This window comes from Coffea arabica, chromosome 11c (genome assembly GCF_036785885.1).
Source record: "Coffea arabica cultivar ET-39 chromosome 11c, Coffea Arabica ET-39 HiFi, whole genome shotgun sequence".
In the NCBI taxonomy this organism is placed as follows: Eukaryota; Viridiplantae; Streptophyta; class Magnoliopsida; order Gentianales; family Rubiaceae; genus Coffea; species Coffea arabica.
The window spans coordinates 40,644,837-40,665,792 of NC_092330.1; the positions used below are offsets into that span (position 1 = coordinate 40,644,837).

The 20,956-nt window shown below is 36.4% G+C and overlaps 2 protein-coding genes and 1 non-coding gene across 4 annotated transcripts; 2 read left to right on the forward strand and 1 right to left on the reverse strand.

The window, feature by feature from the left end:
* Positions 1-5,101: 5,101 nt before the first annotated feature.
* LOC140016591 (lysM domain receptor-like kinase 4) lies at positions 5,102-6,979 on the reverse strand. Its single transcript, XM_072070157.1, has one exon. The coding sequence runs from the start codon at positions 6,977-6,979 to the stop codon at positions 5,102-5,104; it is 1,878 nt and encodes a 625-aa protein (XP_071926258.1).
* A 6,051-nt stretch (positions 6,980-13,030) lies between these two features.
* Positions 13,031-16,229, forward strand: LOC140017076 (S-adenosylmethionine decarboxylase proenzyme-like). Of its 2 annotated transcripts, none has more exons than XM_072071427.1 (4): positions 13,031-13,165; positions 13,279-13,363; positions 14,421-14,573; positions 14,693-16,229. In XM_072071427.1, exon 4 carries the CDS (start codon positions 14,874-14,876, stop codon positions 15,948-15,950), a length of 1,077 nt encoding a protein of 358 aa, XP_071927528.1. In that variant the 5' UTR covers positions 13,031-13,165; positions 13,279-13,363; positions 14,421-14,573; positions 14,693-14,873; the 3' UTR covers positions 15,951-16,229. The 2 variants fall into 2 exon arrangements, with proteins under 2 accessions (XP_071927528.1, XP_071927529.1); XM_072071428.1 differs by having other exon boundaries at positions 13,031-13,160.
* Positions 16,230-18,268: 2,039 nt separating this feature from the next.
* On the forward strand, positions 18,269-18,340 carry TRNAH-GUG (transfer RNA histidin (anticodon GUG)). Its single transcript has one exon. It is a non-coding gene; the product is annotated as a tRNA-His (tRNA).
* Positions 18,341-20,956: the final 2,616 nt, after the last annotated feature.

Genomic DNA, 20,956 nt, shown 5'->3' on the forward strand with positions numbered 1-20,956 from the left:
TAGCTACAGTAAGCTTAAAAAACTTCTCAAAGTTTTTAAATTATACACTTCAAAAAATTTTTAAAAAACTTATACAGTAAATTATAGTAAAATGTTAGACAAGAAGCATATAAAAAAAAAACTCGCTTTTTTAAACAGGTATTTAAGTTTAACAAGATCAAAGTTTAAAGAAAACATGCACGTTTTTATTCAGGTATCCAAGCAAAACCCAATTCAATGTCGTTTCTTGTTATTAAACATGTTCAGCAAACAAGAAGAAAACTAATAAATCAGGTGAGAATATTTAAGTTTCATCTGGATGCCAATCAATGGATTTAATTTGTTTCATTTAAACTTCCCTGTTGTGATCAAATGCTAGATTAAGTGGCATAAAAGTCCAAATTATTTGATTGTTGTTTCTTGTGCTGGGAACCGCACTGGGTCCAGAGACTACAGCAGCTGACAAAGCAAGAAGTTTCCGCCAATGGAAATCAGCTCGTGATTTCCTATTTAAACCTGAATTTTTTTAGTCCTCTTCTCACGGTCGCTCCTTTCCATCCAACTGTTTCTTCCAAAGAGGACAATTGGTTCAATTGTGTATTTTTCAACTGTGGTCAGTCATGTTTTTGATCAATTATTTATGTATCGTCCACCTGGCTTCTTAGATTCCTCATATTACGTTCATGTGATGCCTTCAATTGAAGCATGCTTAGAATATGCCCAGAGATATCCGATGCTCCTTTTGGCGCTGTAGATGGCCTGCAGTGCAAGAACTTTGATTTCTGTTTGGACCAAAAAAGGAAAAAAAAGGTCCACAATACATCAAAATAAAACCCCACCCCCTCCATACGTTTAACTTGGACTTTTGCCAGAGCTCCAATGGAAATTCAACACTTGTTAATTCTGATTAGTGTCGAAGTCTTTTGAAAGTTAGGCTGATTAATTCAACACTTATTTCAAATCCTATTCGGAAAATACCAAGTTCATAATCCCACAAAATTCATGTAGCAAACGGGGTACAGTCATAACCTCTGAATAGTATAAAACAATCAAAAGGGTCCCTTCCCCTCTCTCTTTTTCCTTTCATGTAGCACACCAATTATTTCCGAGAGTCACCAGTACAGGGGCGGATTTACGCTTGGGGGCACTGCCCCTTAAATTTCTATAATACCTATAAAAATTTGATATCATTTCAAGTGTGTCTCCTGGAGTGAGTTTCGTGTATCTATTGGTTTATATGCTCTTAAAGTTACCTTTGATTTTACCTGTTGTTACATCTACCGTAGAAAGGATTTTTTTTAATTATTAATATAGTGAAGAATCGGGTTACGAAATAGAATGGAAGACACTTGGACGAATGATTGTTTAGTTATTTATATTGAGAAAAATATATTTCGTGAAATTCAAAATGAAAAGATTATAAACCGTTATCAAAATATGAAAACTCGTCATGAGCAATTGTAAATAGTTTAGTTTACTTTTTGAAATAAAATTATTATTACATTAATAATTTTGAGTTTGTCATTTTATATTTTTCATGGAATATATGCATCATTTGTATTTATTGATGAATATTTTTTTCCTTAAAAAACTAGAAAAAAAGAGTAAGTAAAAAATTTTACAGTTGCTTTTGTCCACTGACAATTTTTTCTGGCTCCGCCACCGGTCACCAACCAGTACTTGCTAAAAAGCAAGTCCTTTTCTTTGGCAGAATATTTAGAAAAGCTAGAAGCCACGGAGGTAGAAGCCGGAAGTTGAAGCTGCAACTTCACTAGCGGTGGCATATTTTCTAGGTCTTTGTCTCTTCCCCTTACTAGACTTCAACCCGCCAATGCCTGAAATCACTACTATTTATAGTATAGTCTCAATAAAATCATGGGCAAAGAAGTATTAGTAGGACAACGGGTTAAGAATTGTTCAACAGAATTGATTGTAGTTGAATTTGGTGATTTTTTAACTTTGAAGGAGAAGCTGCGATTTAACATTTGTTAAGAGAGTGAAATTAAAAAAGGAGCAGGGAAAAAGAGAGGAGAGCTGTCTAGGACTTGTCTCTTTAAGCTGCGATTTTTTTAACTTCGATTTTAAATCATGCCAAAAGTTTAAAAGTTGAAGATAGCTGAGTGCTGAGATTGAAAGTTTAGGATGCAAAATCCAACTTAAAAATACTTGAGGGATGCAAAGTGCAATTAATCCTAAATGTAATATTTGTTGTGTTCGATGTCCTTCCTGCATAAGATGCTCAAGCACTAAGGAAATACTACCAAATGAAGGGGAAAAAATTTTTTCCCTTTGAATTTCACCCTACTTTCTTTGATCCGCGTGAAAGATGGAAAAAAAAAATACACCAAACAAGGCAATGGGCCCTGGAGCTAGGATTTTGGAAAGGGAATTGATTGGATTTTTAATCTCACTTACATTTCGTGGCAACAACAATCTTTCCATTATCTCTCTGTAGTTAGCGTAAAATAAAATATAAGGATCTTTCATCTCTTCGCATGATCAAGAAAGTCAGACAATATCTGAGAAAAATTGTAATTTTGTTGAAAATAATAAAATATTTCATGATCTCATGTCAAGAGACAGCGACTAATTAAGTAACTTTTAAGCAATCAAAGTTAAGCACATTGGCCATGCAGAAGTGCCGCCTTAGACCATTCCTGGTATCAGACATCGGCTTTATTAAACTGCTCCTGGTTTTTATCTTTCACCTTATCTGCTTTCTCATCCTTGAAGTTCAAGCCTAGAAAAAAGCAGCTGACTAGCGGGATTAGACATTTTTGTAGAATAGATAAAATGTGTACGCATTTCAGCGTTCGATGCAAGCATGGGGTCAATGCTCAATCTGATGCAACCTGCCAAAAAAGATGCCTGCATCTTCTGAGTTGTAGATTTATTAATCATGTCTAGGGATATGGCCGTTTGGTCAGTAGATGATCTTGCACGGTCCCTCCAATATGGCAACTTGCAGTTTCAATAAAATTAATTGTGAAGAAGTTCTGCTGCATTCTGGAGAGGCTCCACAGATATGGTAGAACGAGTTTGATGGTTGAAATTGTTTCATTTGAGGTTTGAACAAAATGAAACTTCTTATTGATCCATACCCACATATTTGTGTATGATGTTTTAGTATATATTTTTCTTGCTCTTGAATAAGCATTCGTCTGAACTTCCACACCGCAAAATACAGTCATAACCTACAATCTATGGACCCGTCATTGGAAAGGGAAAGCACTATGATAGTCTATGACAGTAGAAGACGATGGTCCACTGGACAAGCTTGCAAAGATGATATGTCGGCAAATGGATCCCTCCTCAGTTGTTACAAACGAAAAGCAAAGTGGTGTGCTGCGGTATAATCATAGAGACAGAAGTGAAACTCAACATTATCACAGCGAAAAAAAAACAAAAACAAAGGGGTTGGAAGAGGGGGGGGGGGAGTTTGGATCACCGAAATACTTTTTGTATTCAAATGTGTATAATTTACAGATGTGACGTAAAACACAAGGTGTTAGTGAACCTGATTAAGCTTTCAAATTCCTTGTAATCTAGAAGTACAGAACTTGCATGCCAATGGTTTAAACAAGACTAAACAAGAACCTCTTTTTTTTTAATAAAAGTTTATGTGGTTTAGGTGTTAAACAAGAATTAAGATAGTTAGAAGTTGGCTACTAGATGAAGCATAAGGTGAAAGTCTGATTGTAGGTTAAAGGCTGACTATTAGGAAAAAAAAATCGAGAGAGACAGCAACTCCACCAATTCAAGCACTAGTACGCCCATTTGGTTTAGAGGTGAGAACCACTTTTTCTAACGCTCTCTCTTTGATCCAATTAGACTCTTTCCTAATATAAGTTAGAGTAGGAATAGAATAGAAGTTCATGATTGACAAAAAAAATATACGGTAAGTTGATGATTGACCGAGAAAAAAAGAGAGCAACTCCACCAATTCAATTGAGTTTTTTTTTGGGTCAATAATTCAATTGAGTTATCTGGAGTATCTTTGGGAAGAGGTCTGCAATCCCCGGGAAGGACTGGACTTAGTGAACTGGAATAAGGCCTTAAACACAAGGCAAATTTAACATATTTTCCATAAGAATGAAACTCTTGGTATTAAATGGGAGCATATTTATTTGTTAAAAAGTGGAGTTTTTGGGCTGTTGATGTTGGTAAAAAATGTTGAGGCTCAGAGGAAGTGGTGGTAGGAAATTGCAAGAGGAGTATATACTGCTAGGTTGGCTATAATACAGTTGCAGCTTGGTCAAACTTCTATTGCTCGGCACTGAGTTTTCTTGTGTGAAAAATGTTGCTCTAATAATGTATGCATTTACAACATTGTTTTGTAGGAAGAGGTTAACTAATAAGGTATGGCTCACACTTGGGTAGATCGATCTTCAAAGACCCAATGATTCAGATTGTATCACACCGTCTCATCAAGTGGTGTGGCATAATCTGTATCATTGGATCTATGAAAACTGGATCTACCAAGTGAAGTTTTGGCCATAAGGGTCTACTCAATGCTTGGGGACTTGGAGTCAGTCCTATGTGTTTGTGCAGCTAAAGACGAATCTTGAAATCCCTTGCTCATCTCCTGTTCATTCTGTCCTTCGGTCTGGAAGAAGGTGGATAGGCGCAAGATTTGAAATTTTTGTTGAGCATTATTCACAAAATTTATTTGTAGGGATGGTGACAAGACTTGCTTTAGCTACCTCTGTGTATTAAATGTGGAAGTTCAGAAATGACGTATTATAAGGTTTGCTTTATCCAGCTGAGTATGTTTGTGAACAAATTTTGAAGAATCTGCTAGGGATTTTGGATGGGTGGAAGAAGATTAGGGAGAATTTTGATCTGTTTACAGCACTAGACATTCTTAGTCCATTGTTTAGACTGGAATACATGTAGAGCACTAGAAATAGTTACACGTGCTGATAGATGAACCCTTTTGCAGTATTTGTTCTAGGGGGTTTGCCCCTTCCATTTTCTTTCCTTTTTTTTTTCTTACAAAAAGCTTAAGAAAGATTTCAAGCTTACAGAAATCAGAAAAACGAAGACAAAAGACAGGTAATAATAAATGCCTTAGTACTGTAAAATTTGTTGATGTTTCATTTTTATTTGCTTATACACAATTTTAAACCATTCTGGCAAGGACTTTAAGGATATCATCCATAGATGGTCTGTGCAGTGGATCATCTTCAATACAAGCTTTAGCTAAAACAGCAAGACACAGTGCTTCTGCCAGAGGGTACTCTTCCTTTAGATTTGGATCCACAAAATTCCTCAAGTGATTAAAACATCCTCCTTGATCACTGGCAACCCCTCCTAAAAATGCAGTTGATTCAATCAATGACTGTCCATCCAAATCCTCCTTTGCTGAGATAAGTTCAAGTAAAACAGTCCCAAATGCAAAGATATCCTCCTCCTCAGATACTGAACCATGAACAAGATGTTCTGATGAGACACCCCACCCTCCAGTGCTGGTTATGCTTTCATGATCATTTGAGGATCCAATTGGCGGCATACTTCCCCCATATACTGCAATTTTCGCCCTCCAACTTCGCGTTAGAAAAATATTTTTGCTATTTACATGCATGCGAGTGTAGGGAGGAACCATACAGTAATGTAAATAATGTAGCCCTGTTGCAACATCAAAGGCTATTTGCGTACGGCGGTTCCACCTAAGAGATGGATCTGAGCTAGATAAACATCTTCTTAAACTACCTTTACCCGGAAACTCGAACACCAGATAAGACCAAGAGAAGTCATTTTCACCATAACAAACGCCATGGAGTTTAACTATGTTAACATGGTTAATTTTTGAATGGATTTCGATAACTTGCCTTGTGTCCTCAAATCTTGTTCGTTTGATCAGTATTTCAGAATCATCGACGATCCCCTTGTAAACATCGTCCATTAGTCTAGTTTCTTCACTGAAGTCATTTGTAGCTTTCTTGAGCTCTTCTACACTATAGTTGCCCAGTGAATACCTGATGCTTTCAAGCAAATCAGGAGACAAACATGAAGCGTTTGAGCTTTTAGCTGGTGTTGGACCAGATAATTGTGAACTCCTTGGCGTCGAACATGAGGTCATGGGGCTTCTGCGTGCAAAAGAATTTAAATTTTCGGCCTTGCATTTCTTTAAGGCTTTAACATATATACCACAAGCAATCAAAGTCACAAGAACCAGAACAAAGCCAACAACTGAAACTGAAATGTACACTCTCTTCAGTCGTGTGTTTTTGTTGCGTCTTCTTACGGGTTCTGTGGGGACAAAGCCTGGAGAATTTGGAGGTTCGGAAGCTGGAACATCGTAAATAATTGATGGTTCTGATTTTAGGGGTATTAGAATAGTTGTTTGTGGATAAACAGTGGCTAAGGGATCCAAATGGTTAGCTACCAATAGATCACCAACAGGAATGCTGAACTTTTTGCTCACTTTATTAGGATTGTCATTTTCGATAAATGGGTAGGTAACAAGATATCTCACCCCTACATTGCTAGAGAGTTTTTCAGGACAGGCACATTTCAGAGGAATCTGAAGCATTGAACCAACCTGGAGAGTTGTATTTGCTGAGGGATTTGCTTCAATCAAGGTAATTGATTTCAGCAAACCTTCAAATACTCCACAAGAAACATTTTCTAACGTCATGCTCCCTGGAAAAATGTAGTTGACATTTGCCTCATAAAATTGCTCGATGCATGAACAAACAATGGGAACTAGGACCTCCATGCCTGGCTCAAGATTCTGAAACGAAGATGAGATCGCATTGTTCTTGGCAAGTAATTCTTCAGGGGTCACGTTAAACAAGCTGGAGATATTTGCAACATTCTGAAACTTTTCGTCTGCCCTGTATACCAAGAAAGTTTGGCATTCTTGAGGCGAAGAACTGCAGATGTACCTCGTACCCGGAAGATTACCATCTGAAGAACACAATGTTTCATCATAGTATTGATCACCCGAGCTTGGTCCAATGCTTAGCCAAATTAGAAACCAAAAATGGATCATCATTTGTCGCTATAAAAATAGTATTTCAGGGCATTCTGCTGAAGAAACAGGAAAATCTGAAGAATGAAACTACTGCAAAAGTGGTGACCTGAGGACGAATAAGGATGTAAAGATTTTCTGTTTGGTGAAGTTCATTTGAGCATCGACTAATGATGCAATTGATGACAGGATATGTTGATAAAATATGATTTTTAGCCGAATGGAAATTAACTTATTTCCAACAAGTAGTGCTGTTATGTTAGCAGAAGGCTACATCAAGAGCCGGCTGAAATGCTAATGTCCAAATCTTAACAGGGAAGTCCACACAGGCTGATTCTTTAGACTTCAAAATCATAAAACGGTGGCGTCAGCCCCACTTTGAGATTTGAACGACATTCTAAATCTATAGGTTACATTTCCAGTTGGCCAAAAAATTATAGACCGACTAATCATTGGACTTTGGCCATGAGATGTTTTGGCCACCTTGCCTCCTATGTACATGCTTTTGGACAGGAGAGCTTCGAGGTACCTCGTGTGCTGCTCGGTTCTAAGCTCTACAGCAGTAATCAAGTCGAGTTTTGGAAATTCAACCGAGTTTGATTGAAATTTATCATGCTAAACATCGAGTTTAAACTCGAACTAAAGTAATTTCAGCTTAATCTAGTTTGAATTCAAGCCTAGTTGAATTCGAATAAAAAAAAATGAACTATACAATATTCTAGAATGAATGAGATAAACATTTTACTATAATAAATTTCAAAAATAAAATACTAGACTACACGGGCTTTGTGAGTCAAGTATTTTTGGATTTGAAATCGATTCAAGCAATTAATCGACTTTAGAGCTGAAAGATGAATCAATCTATTCAATACTCAAATCGAGTTTCGTTTCATAAAAATTCGTTTGAGTTTGATTCGCTAACCAATCAAGGCAAATTTTAACAACTTTTTGAACAAATTTTCAAAAAGTTGAACAAATTCGATAAAAAAAATTCGTTCAAGAGAGGTTCGGCAACTAAATAAGTCAAATTTAAACAAAATTTTAAATTTATTAAAATAATAAAATAAATTTAAATACTAGGGTGTTTGGTTTAATTAGATTCGTTTATACCTCTATTTGAGTTGGTCAATCTGGATCAACATTGAACTAAGTCGAGCCATTTATCGAAAGCATTTGTAGCCCTCGAAATGTCAAGGCACCTGAATTTTGCATAGGTAGGCTTCCTTTCTCCTCCCCGCCGTGAACAGCCCCTTCCTTGCTGTGCCATTGACCTATACTGACTGTGACAGAAAGCAGGCAAATGATCACGGACGCGGGGCTGGAGCGGTTGTTCTGACAACCGCTCCGGAAGGTGTAATACCATTTGTACATGGTGTAACATCATCTGTACAAGGTGTAACAATAGAACAACAGCGAGTAACATTAGAACAATATTTTTGTGGGTCCCACACGGCGTGAAAATCGAGTTACAAGACGTGATCTGAGCCGCACAAATTTTTGAGGCCTCATCCAGGCCTGAACTGCCTAGGACGGCTGTCAGAGACAACCGTCCAGGCCCCTCGTCCAATGATCACCGTCGTGGTTCCAGAAAACGCTGCCTGTGCCAAGGCCACAAAAGGAGCGTATTAAATTGTACTAATAATATACTTAAAGTCTAACTCGCCACTATTAGTAGTCAAACCCTTGGTAAAACTTTTCCGGTCAAATTTCTTGCTCAACTGCTTTTGTTCTTTTACTATTGCACCTCATTCTGCTTCCTCACTAATTCCCAAAACCTGAGATACAGAAATTGGTTCCAAAAAAATAAAAAATAAAAGAAATGAACAATTCTTTTTTGCATTGCTTAAAATTGATTCATTACAAAAAAAGAAAGAAAGAAGTCCTAGTGTTCCCTCAAAAGTAAGAAATTCATTATTGAGTAATGAGTACGTACTACTAGCAACAAAAATAGCATCTCATAAGATGCAGTGGAGTATATGTTTGTATCAATATCTTTTTTTTTTTTTTTTTAATTAATGCCACCGTTGTTTAGTAGCTGGGGAGAAAGTATGTTGGTATGAAACGATCTTGGCCCTTTACAAACGGCAACTTGCATTTTACCGAAAATTTAACATTTAGTTTTATGGCTGAATTATTCTAGTTCTGTTACTGGAAAACCCCGCATTCTAGAATCTAGAGGGAGTAGTATTGTGCCCCAGTCTCAATCAAGAGCAGACTTGAATGGTTTGCTGCCAAATGTGTTGATTTTGCAGAAGTGGCCTCATAAGTCATAGGACTGTGTTCTTATTTTAGGCATGGATTTGGTTATGAATAATAATAATTTCAAGTTTCGACCTAAGAAGACTATAGTTTGAGGAATTAAAAAAGAAGAAAAAATTAAAATGGAAAAGAGTGACGTTTTCTTCTTACTCAACAAACACCTCAACTAACAATAATAATAACAACAACAACAACAATAAATCTTTAATTGATACAATCATATTTTCTTTTATATTCTTGTTTGCTTTTGCATTGAGATTTAAAAATTTTAATAGGCAAAAAAATTTGACCTAAAATCTACCTAGAATTAGTTTTAGCTGATTCCATAACTTCTTTCTGCTTAAGGTACAAGCAGAAACTAATTAGTGTTGATTTGAAGTTAGGGGTGTGCATCGAATTCGAAATCGGTGATTCAGAAGTTTGAATTTGGAATTTTTTGAAATTTTGGTATTTGATAATTCGTACCGAATTCAATTCGGAATTTGGTAAATTCCGTTCACCGAATTCGGAAAAATTTATATATTATTATATAATATGAAATTTATAATATAATATTATATTATATCAATTTTATAATTTTATATAATATTATATAGTATAAAATTTATATTACATGTATAAAAAATATATTTATATATCAAAAACGAATTTGAAATCGAAATCGGACTTCGAATTCCGATTTGAAAAACTCCATTACCGAATTCGAACCAAATTCGAAATATATGAATTCGGAAAATCCGAATTCGATTCCGATTTCCGATTTACTGATTTCGAAAATTCTGAATTCAATTCGAATTCGGTCGGTAAATCGGAATTTTTCGATTTTGCACACCCCTATTTGAAGTTGTGGTACCTTATCAAAAATGTATTAGTGTGTTGGATAATATGTGATTTTGAATCTTTGAAACGTATTCATCTCTTTATTTAGTTCATAGTTAACAATCAAAATTGATGTTTAAATTTTTAAAACACAAAATTTATGATCAAAGCAACGAGTCTGGTCTTTTGCTAAATTTGCTTTTGACATCATAAGTTCTACTTCTAAATATATAAAATTATATTTATCAAACATTTCAAAATTACTTTTATCACCTAAAAATTTTTTTTTTTTAACAAAAGCACTGGACTCTCAAATAGCCTATTATTATATCAACAAGAAAAAAAAAAAACACGCGCGCGCACACACACACACACACGGCCTAAACGGCTGAATATTTGCATAATTTTGGAAATTTATGGGCTCTTTTCTATCGACTTTATGAAATCCAAAGTGAAGCACCATGCAAGGCAATTCAAAAGTCCAGCTCCAGCTCCTTCATTTGACTTCGTTGGTTCCTGTCAAACCAACGAAAGGGGCCAAGCCCTTTTCCTTTCTTCACTGTTCAAAAATGGCCCAAAGTTTGGAAAAAGACTGGTATACAGGCGGGCAGTCACGTGCTTAGAAATCGATGAGTGGATTCATCGTCATAGCGCTGATAAAGAACTGAAAGCTCTATGATGCAGTGAACAAAGACGTAGAGAAGAAATCTTTCTTTGGAAGACTTTGGCTGGCTAAGTTACAAACTCGAACATTACAATAATTGTGAAAAAGGGGAAGTTCCAAGTAAATTGCTAACTTCTTCTCGTCTTTGCTTTAGACTTTATAGGAGTGTGCCAACCTGCATAGCATAGCAATCTTCAGCCAAAAAGGTAACTACAGTTATTCTTAATGAATATATAACTATACAATTAAAGTTTGAGGTTCAAATTTCATCAACAGCGGATTTATTCTTACGGCATGTAGTCTTTATATGGTTTATTCTGCATTATTAGTTATAATGTTTACCATTATGTAAGATACTTGTAATTATATCAAATAGAAAAAAAAAGGAATAAAATTTGTCGAAATACCCAAATATATATTTTAATCATCTTTCTATTATACATAAAAACGATTGTAAAGTATTACACTTATAATTTTTTTTTGTCTCAGAATGTAAAGTACTACACTTATAATGGTGTGTTTGGATATGTATTACTTGAAATAAATATTTGTGTTTGTATAAAAAATATGTTTTTCAATCACTTTTATTCATCTTCCAACCTTTTTTTTTATTTTAAATACACCAGTGTTACAGTAATTGTTTCATACAATATTTCAAATAATATTCTATCCATACACTCATACTAATATTATACTTATATATTTTAAATCTCACGATTGAATGTATGATACATACGTATATGAAATTTAGATTTCAAATTATGCATTAAGCATTTAATGATAAAAGTATATATAAACTGTAAGTATATATAAAAAAAAAACTAATTCATATATATAGTACATATTTTCTTGGAAGTTCCAATAAAGGAATCCCATTTTGCCACTCTACAAGAATGAACTAGGAAACACAGAAATTCAAAAATGTCCGCAGCGCAAAGACGTGTGGACCGTGGAACAGATGGGCCTACGCCTGTGCGTGTATCCAATTATCATAAATCTCCCCCACCAAACTTTGAGCATCTTATCATCGTCAGTATTATTATTCGTTCACAGCGGCTGGAGGACCACTCATATCGGGGGAAAAGCCAGCTTGACCGTTCGAATCTCAATTTTGTCTTTTGGTGTGGGATTGACCTTCCTTCTCTATTATAGCAACCTGTCATCACAGATGGGGGATTGGTATGATTTTTTAAAAGTACCAGGACCGTTCATCTCATTATGGTGAGTCACCCGTCCAGTTGGAGCCTGGTCAAATGAGGCTCTTATCTGAAGGAGTTTTTTCAACAAACAAAACTTGGAAAGTTTTTTTTTTCTTCCTTTTTTCCCTTCTTTTTTGGTATAATTCACCGATACCCGTATCCATTTTTCCCTTCTTTTTTTTCTCCCCTTCTAATCGCAGCAATCTAGACGTGTTCCTAAATTATGCAAAAGGAAACCAAAGACGAGCCCGTGTAAACTGAATCACGATCGGGTCAAACGCGTGCAATCGCACTCACTAGTAGGAAGTGTCAAGATGTACTGAATTGGGAATGCAGTTACAAATCCTTCCCCCAACCTATACATAAGGAAGGATTTAAATCCCGTCCTGGTGGCCATTGGACCGGAAAAACCTATTTTAACATTTTGAAAAAGGTCTTGACAAGCCATGAAATCCTCAAAAAATGATATATTACAATCTTTTATTTTTGGCTTTTCTAGAGATTCAAATTAAAAAATATGTACTAACATACAAGTATACTACAATGAATAAATAGAGAAATTTAAAGAAAAACAAAGAGTACAATTTATTAATTTTTCTATGATCTTAAGACAAATGCAGGGATACACTTTGATTGATAAAAGGATAAGATTCACATAACAACAACAAAAGCATAGAGTGCGAACAAAGTTTTCCCTAGTTTAGAGTCACTTATTGAACGAGGACATGAAATGGTTAATGGCCAAGTCTGCTTTTATAGAAATTAATCTTACCCATTGTTAGCATAATTAAATACCCAAACACCTAAAGTTACACTTTTGTTTTTTTGTGCTTGAGAAAGCAAAATAATAAAAAAATAAAATTTAAAAAACCCCCCCAAAAGCGTGATGCACTTTACGAGTACGTGTACACAAATAAAAAGCTTGAAAGCTTGGCTAAGGCTGGAAACTTCTTTCACGGGAAAGCATTTATGCCAAACCCTCTTATCTTTCAATTCTCATCGTCTAATTTTTCTCAACCCAAAATGGGCAAAAAGGATGTATAAAACGATAAACCAAAATTTTCCAAGGACAAAGATGTAACTTCACATGAATGAGCGAGTACCTCAAAAGGGGCATGAGCCGCACTATAAATGCCCCCTTCATGGCCCTCTCTCGAACGCTCACGCTTACATAAATTTCTAGGCTGCCTATTTTCTTCACCAATCACAACAACCGGCGGACAATTCTCTCGTGTTGGCGATAAGATCGAACAACTTAATTAGGGTTAAGTGCGTCATCGAATTCCGTGGAATCTTATCTTCTTCCTTTTTGTTTAATCTAATCGGAGTATATCATTCTGATTTGGTGTTTCGCTCTTCTTAATCTTCTTGTTCTTTTGCAGGTTTTTTGGATCCTTCGGACGTTGAGTGGGATTGGAGTTCCGTAGCTGTTGTTGGACTGGTTAGACAAACTTTAATAATTTGATTGTAAGTAATGGTTTCTTTTTCTAGTTCATAAAATCTTTTTCCTGGTTGTTTTGTTGTGATGTTGTCGATGTATACTTTTCTGGGGTTCTCTTTTTTCTTTTTTAAATTGGTTTTAACGCTAAATCTTGATGTAATAATGAGCATATTTGTATTCCTTATTTTTGGGGGTTTTTTTGGGTAATCTGAGGGATTGGAATTCCATTCTGGAACGTGGATGTTGAAAATCTTTTTGTGGGGGATGAATTAAGATTTTTAGCATTATAAAGGTATGATCTTTCTTCTGCTGGGTTGAATCTAGGGTTCTCTTTTATCCTCCTGAATTTCCTGTCGGTTGTGTGCAATTTTCTTGATAAATAGGTATTACATTAAAAAAAAGATTTATTGTTCTCGGATGTAATCTTTGGGCCGTGTATGGATATTGAGAAATTAATTCAATGGCCTTTCTGTATATTCAGGCCTTATTTTGTGCCAAACTTTTTGTGTGTTGCACAAGCTTTGTCTTAATTTATTCTTAATTGCTAAAGAGCTAATTATGAGCCCATATGAGTTAGTACGATTTTTGCAGCGATGTATGTTCCAGTTGTCAATGTTTTGTTGCTTTGCCAATGTATGTTATACTTGTCAAGGTTGTGATGCTCTCCCGAATATGTTTATGCACATTCCTGTGACTGGTTATGTGTATTTTTCAAGTGTATTGTTCACTGCTTTTGGATCTGTCTTTATTCGGCTGTCACTCTATTATGGAATAATAGGTGTTTGGGTCTTCCATTTGGAATTTTATCATCTAAGTGACTGTGTTTGGGATCCATTTGCATTCGCATCAAATAGAGCAACTTGTGGGTGATGCCGTAGCCATATTGTCCTAATCTAGCGTGCTTCAAAAGAATGAGCTTTCTTATAGTTATTATGTTGTAACACATTGATATCGTTGTTAAAATCTTTGGAATACATACTTTCGCTCTCTCTCTCTCTCTCTCCTGGTTCCTAGTTATAGTGCTCATTTTACTCCCGTGTGCTTGTAAATTGTGTCTGATCCCACTACTTGGTGATTGAACAGGAAAGACTGAATGATCTAATGGAGTCCAAAGGTGGGAAGAAGAAGTCTAGTAGTAGTAAATCCTTATTCTACGAAGCTCCCCTTGGATACAGCATTGAAGACATTCGACCAAACGGAGGAATCAAGAAGTTCAGATCAGCTGCATACTCCAACGTAAGTTTTTTTCTTTACATTTAACTGTGATACTTCCATGTTCTTAGCATTTTTGATGGCTAAGAATTTTGAATCTAGCACATGTTTGACTGGTTTTTTCTTTTTCCCTTCCTGTGCAGTGCGCTCGCAAACCATCCTGATATCCCCAAGCTGGTCTTCCGATCACGTCTCTTGACGTGATAAAAGCTCAAAAATTATATTAGTTTTAGTTTTTATTTTAATCCCCGTGCTCCTTTTCTTCAATATTCCTCCTCTTTCTTGTCTTCTCTACCTGTTTTTGCGACCACTTCCTCAATCAAAATGGCATTGCCATTCTCTGCAATTGGTTTCGAAGGTTATGAAAAAAGGCTTGAAATTTCGTTCTTTGAACCAAGCATCTTTGCTGACCCTGAGGGAAAGGGTCTTCGGAGCCTTACCAAAACTCAGTTGGATGAGATCCTTGAACCAGCTGAGTGCACTATTGTTTCTACCCTGTCAAACAAGTATGTGGACTCCTATGTCCTCTCTGAATCAAGCCTCTTTGTTCATCCTTACAAGATAATTATCAAAACTTGTGGGACGACAAAGTTACTTCTCTCGATTCCTCCCATCCTGAAGTTAGCTGAATCTCTCTCTCTTACTGTGAGAGCTGTGAAGTATACACATGGGAGCTTCATATTCCCTGGGGCACAGTCATTTCCTCATCGCAGCTTCTCTGAGGAAGTTGCCCTCCTTGATAGCTATTTTGGGAAGCTTGGGTCAGGAAGCAAGGCTTTTGTTATGGGCGATTCTGGTCAGCCACAGAAATGGCATGTTTACTATGCCTCTGCTGGATCAGAGCAATCCTCTGATCCTGTTTATACACTAGAAATGTGTATGACTGGCTTGGACAGGGAGATGGCTTCTGTCTTTTACAGGAGTCAGTCAAGTTCTGCGGCTCTGATGACAGTACAATCAGGAATACGGAAGATTCTCCCAGAGTCTGAGATATGTGACTTTGAGTTTGATCCATGTGGTTATTCCATGAACTCTATTGAAGGGGATGCCATATCTACAATTCATGTTACGCCAGAAGATGGTTTCAGCTATGCAAGTTTCGAAGCTGCTGGATACGATCTGAAAGTTGTGAATCTTGGACTGCTGATTGCCAGGGTGTTGGCTTGTTTTGAGCCAAGCGAGTTTTCCATCGCCGTTCATGCTGATCTGTCTCCGAAGTTACTTGAACTGACATGCTCTTTGGATCTAAAGGGTTACCATCTTGGTGAGAAGTGCCGTGAAGAGCTTGGATCTGACAATTCTGTTGTGTACCAGAAGTTTGTTAAGACTGTGGCCTGTGGATCTCCTAGGTCAATTCTGAAATGCTGCTGGAAAGAGGACGAGGAAGAAGAAAAGGAGTAGCATTTGGGGTTTTCATTTATAAGAATATAATGCTACTAGAATAAAATAAAACATGTGCCTATTGTTCTCCAGGCATATGCAAGAGTATTTCCTAGTTTGTCTCTGATGTCATCTAGAATAAAATAAAACATGTGCCTATTGTTCTCCAGGCATATGTAAGAGTATTTCCTAGTTTGACTCTGATGTCATCTAGTCTGCATATTTCTGAGTCTTTGGGACTCATTCTATCACTCTGGTGTTGTTTGGTTTGTGTTATTTCAGAAAGATTGTATCTGGTTATGTTGTTTTTGGTTGTTTTTGCTGAATGATGCCTAGTTACATTTATGTTTAATGTCGCTCAGGACTGCATCATGCAGAGGGCGATTCAGTTGCAAATATGCAAGTGTTTGTTGGCTATGGTCTTTAGTTATCCTTCAATTCTAAACGCTATTTAGTTTTTATTCAACAGACTTGGGAGTGGGTTTGTGCTCGTGGTTGGTTTAGTTGTTGTGTAGTTTATATGTTTTTCGGCATTTGCTTTGTTCTTCTCTGTATTTACGTTAATCTAATCTGGGCCTAGGAACTAGTCTCGTAGCGGAAGTGAGCATTATATCAATGATGCTGCGTCTATTCTTTGGCGGCCTGTAACTAGGTCACCTTCTAACAGTACAATCCTTCACTCTTTCTCGTTCTGCATTTCTGAATGTGCCTGGGAGCCGGGGCTTCTTGGGAGCAATGTAGTCGTTTCTTGGTTGCCTCATCGGGACGTGGCGTGGCGTGGCGTGTGCCTATTATTTTCATTACAGTGGAAGGCGGAGGATGTGGTTCTCTATCTCTGTTGGTTCTCGCTAACGTTTGTGTTGTCGAGGTGGGTGTGTCGGATCAAGAGAGTCGTGAAAAGCAGAAAAACATGCAAGGACAGGTGTTTGGTTGGGCATATGTAGGATTGGGTCTTGTCTTTGAAGTTGTTGATTTGTAGAGATAATGGAGAATGAGGTGACGCTTTCCAAGCATAGTACATGAACTCGGCCGACACCAAATACAGATAGCATCCAGATTTCACGGTCAAGTAATCAAATCCGCAAATATTGAACGGCGTTGGGATGCGAACGGGGGACCTTTGGCATGATTTGTGCAGGTCAATTGTCTTTTTTTTTGTTATTATCATTTTATTTATATTTTATTCTATTTTAATTTATTTAGGAGAGGTCGAACCGAGTCTACAAAAAGCACGTGGAAAAGATTTGAAATCTTGACTTTTAATTTCATCAAACCTTCACCAAACCTAAAGGGTTTGGCGGTGGCCGGCTTAGTAATGGCCACCAATCCAAAGCTGAACCAATAGAAAAGATTTGAAATTTTGACCTTCCATCCCACTAAACCTTCATCAAACCTAAAGAGTTTGGCAGTAACTGGATTGGTGGCCACCACCAATCCAAAGCTAGTGGTTTGCAGGTCAATTGTCAAGTGGGACTATTAAACCGAATTCTTCTGTCCTGCTTATTGCTATTAGGTACTGTGAGTGAGACATCTTTAATGCCTAACATTTTGACGTTGCTAATTACATACAGCTGTTCTGTGACACTACTCAATGGCACCATCTTGCATTGGCTCTAGTCTTTTTTGCAAGCCACTTAAACTGTATTTCTAGAGTAATTGGTCATCGAGAGAGATTTAAAAATTTACTTGACGAGATTTGATCCCTTAGTCTGCATTCTAAAAATTTAGACTTTTTTGAAAGTCTCTTAAATTGTGTTCCTATTTAATTGCCAAATTTTGGGTTTTTCACTTTTAGAGCCTTCATCATTTGAAGCGATTAAAAATGTTGACTGGCTTTGCTCCCCTCTCCCCATTTCCCTTGTCCACTCCCTTTGACCGGAAAGCCCAAGAATCGAATCTTGGACTTGTCAGCAGAAGAGAGAGATGTTTTGTTTCTTAGTTCTTACTTTTTTTAGCAGTTTTCAAAATTCTATGGAACTAGACCTTGATGCCCAAAATTTCAGGAACAGCAAGTTTAGTAGTTGATCTTCAATCATTTTTTCCCCGTGAAGTTGTGCAATTTAAGCTTCATTTGAAAAAGCTAATTTATTGATTGACCTGATAATCTTTTATTATGGTCCACTAATAGTTAGCTGTAATTATCCAACTCTTTCAATAGTTGTCTGAGATGACATTTACAGACATGCAATTGTACAAATGTATGATCACAAACTTTAGGGACTCCGGATTACTAAATTGCATTTTCAAATTAAGTGGGGTATGCTGGTTGATAATGAGATTACAGGAATTGCAAAACCACATAAATTAATTATTTTATTGTTTTGCACTGTAACCATCCCGTGGCTGTAGTTTAGTGGTTAGAATTCTACGTTGTGGCCGTAGAGACCTGGGCTCGAATCCCAGCAGCCACAAGGCCCCCTTTTGCCTACAATGCAAAGGATAATGGACATATAATTTCTTTTTTTCAAAGTTCCTATAATGTTTCACTATTTGTAATTTCTTTATGGAAAAAGCCGTCCTCGAAGGTCTGAGCTTTGAACTAAAAAGGGGTACTGAGGCTATTGAACTATCAAGCATTTTTTTGTTAAACCTTTCTATTTTTCTTGCTTTCAAGAATACTCCTACTGTCGAGAGCTCTTTGTTGTCTTGTCGTTTTTTTTTTTTAGCCGTTGCTCAACAAGGAAAAATCTATAATTTGGACCTGCTAGTTAAACTAAAATGCAATTTCCACTTCCCATGGCCCATGAGCAGGAAAGTTTATCCGCCCTGAATTCTTGACACACCAAGAAAGAACGATAGAGATTCTTAACATCATCTAAAATTTCCTGTATCAGAACCAAATGATCAACGCATCCCTTCGCCTTGTCAGTGAGACAGTACATGAATACGATTGCCAGTTGCAAAATTCTTATCATCATCTTTATTTTCATTATCATTTTCATGAATACTTAAAGATATGATCATCAACGTATATATGTAAACCAAAGTGTAGGACTAAGGCTGGTGAAACACAACATTAGTTTGTATGAACCATGAAGATTTCAGTATTTGCAAAAAGACAAGAGTTAGGCTGTTGATAACATGCCACATGCTTCTGATTAAACCAAAGAGAAAGCAGGAGTAATTTGAAGTAGACCGGATGTGCCCATTGTGCATGAAATGTTACCATCACTTTACGGAAAGGCATGGTGAGCTGCATGCTGATACTTTTACTTTCACTAAGAAGTCTAATCATAAATTCTTCCTGTTCCTTTAACTTTTCTGCCTAATGGCTAATGTACTACTATTTCTCCATCGTGTGTCAATCTGCTTGCCATTTTGAACTTGTATTTGGGGGGAAAAAGGTCTGGAACAAGGATCCCAATGTTGCTTTGTGCAGTATATTGTTTTCACCAAAAAAAAGCAGGCAGCAAAATTGCTGAGTTCCCAGGCTTCTACGGTTGCCTTATCCTGTTTGGTTATGTGTAGCTTAAGTTATTTACAGGTCATGGATTGAGTAGTCTAGGTCATGTGTATAATACTACACAAGTTGCTTTACCACCTTGTACTCGGGTGCTGATGGCATTCCGTCTTGTGGTCTAACTAATAGAAGATCAAGTTGAGATTGAAATTTAATTTTGGGAAATATTTGAGTGCTGGAATGATTGAAGTGGTAATGTTTTCCTAAAGAGATAAAATTAGAGCCCAATTTCTAAATTTTCACTCAAAGTATAAAATTTCTCCCACTTAATTAGATTCTAAAGTATAAAATTTTGTCTGTGTCCCATTTCCATCAACGATTTTACTTAAGTGGGATAAATTTATATTTTAGGGATTAAAATATTTTATTTTAAAAAATTTAGAGATCAAAGTAGAAATTTGGGTGTAGATGAAGAATGAAGAGTTGAATTAACCAGAAGAGAAATGCCCGTTGATGAAAAATGTCATGGGATAATATGATATTCTACGTGACAATACAGGCAAAATTGCACTACAAATTTGTACTGATAAACAAACTAGAAGTGTACTCCAAGTATCACCAAAGAAAATGTGGTGGTCAACAATAGCATTTGTTAGTAGTTGCTATTCAGCATATTGAATTCACAATCAAAACCCATATTTTCTGGAATGTGTATTTTTATGTATGAAGGAGTGGGAGAGGACAGGGACTGAAACTTGAAACCTTTTAATTTTTTAATTTCTAAAATTCAAGAATCAAGATTCTGTTTGAAATGAAATGTTGGTTGTCAGAAATCCAATCCGAACTCGGGCATCAGCCTGCTGGCTACTCTACGCTGGTTTCCTTGAAAGTAATCAAAATTCATTAGCATTTGGAAACGGTCAATGTGAAACGAATTTGGACATTTCTTTCTCTACAAATTGTTTGTTTCTATTGTACTCTTGTTGCTCGATCTTCTGCAATTTAATAAAGTGGAAAGATTATGACAATGTTAAAAAAGGAAGCAGGTAATTATCTAGGCTTAACCTATTTGTTCAAAGTTTAGTGGGAAAAAACTTCACCCTGAGCCAGCTAAAAACCATGTAGTAAAATCCCATGTGCTATATGTCAATCACTTTGACCATCTCTCGCCCCTCTGGTCTAAACCATCACCACAAATATACTTGAATTGATTAGCTCAAAGTATAGTAGTAATTTGGAAGTGCGTTTGAGACTGCCTCTACCATACCAACTACCATGTGTTGATGGTGGACCGTCTCATTCTCTTGCTTGCTGTATACATGCATCATTCTCTTCAGAAAAGGCCCATGTTCTTGATTTTACAGAAAATTCCAGTCATATGCTTAATTTTGTAAGATAAATCTTATTTAGCTGTCTATTCATTTTATAATAGGGTTTTTCTGACGGGTGCTCTAGGTTCACTCATTAAGACACTTATAGTATTCATCTAATCTATCATATATATATATATATATATAAACTAACAATTATTATCCTTCCTTGCATTCATATGCTTTCCCTATTTAATTTTGCTTACCCTTCCTTGTATTTGTTTACTTTCTCTAATTAATATTATATTTTTAAAAAT

Coding starts and splice junctions, on each gene's coding strand:
- LOC140017076 (XM_072071427.1), top strand. CDS start 14,874: ATGGCATTGCCATTCTCTGCAATTGGTTTCGAAGGTTATGAAAAAAGG.
- LOC140016591 (XM_072070157.1), bottom strand. CDS start 6,979: ATGATGATCCATTTTTGGTTTCTAATTTGGCTAAGCATTGGACCAAGC.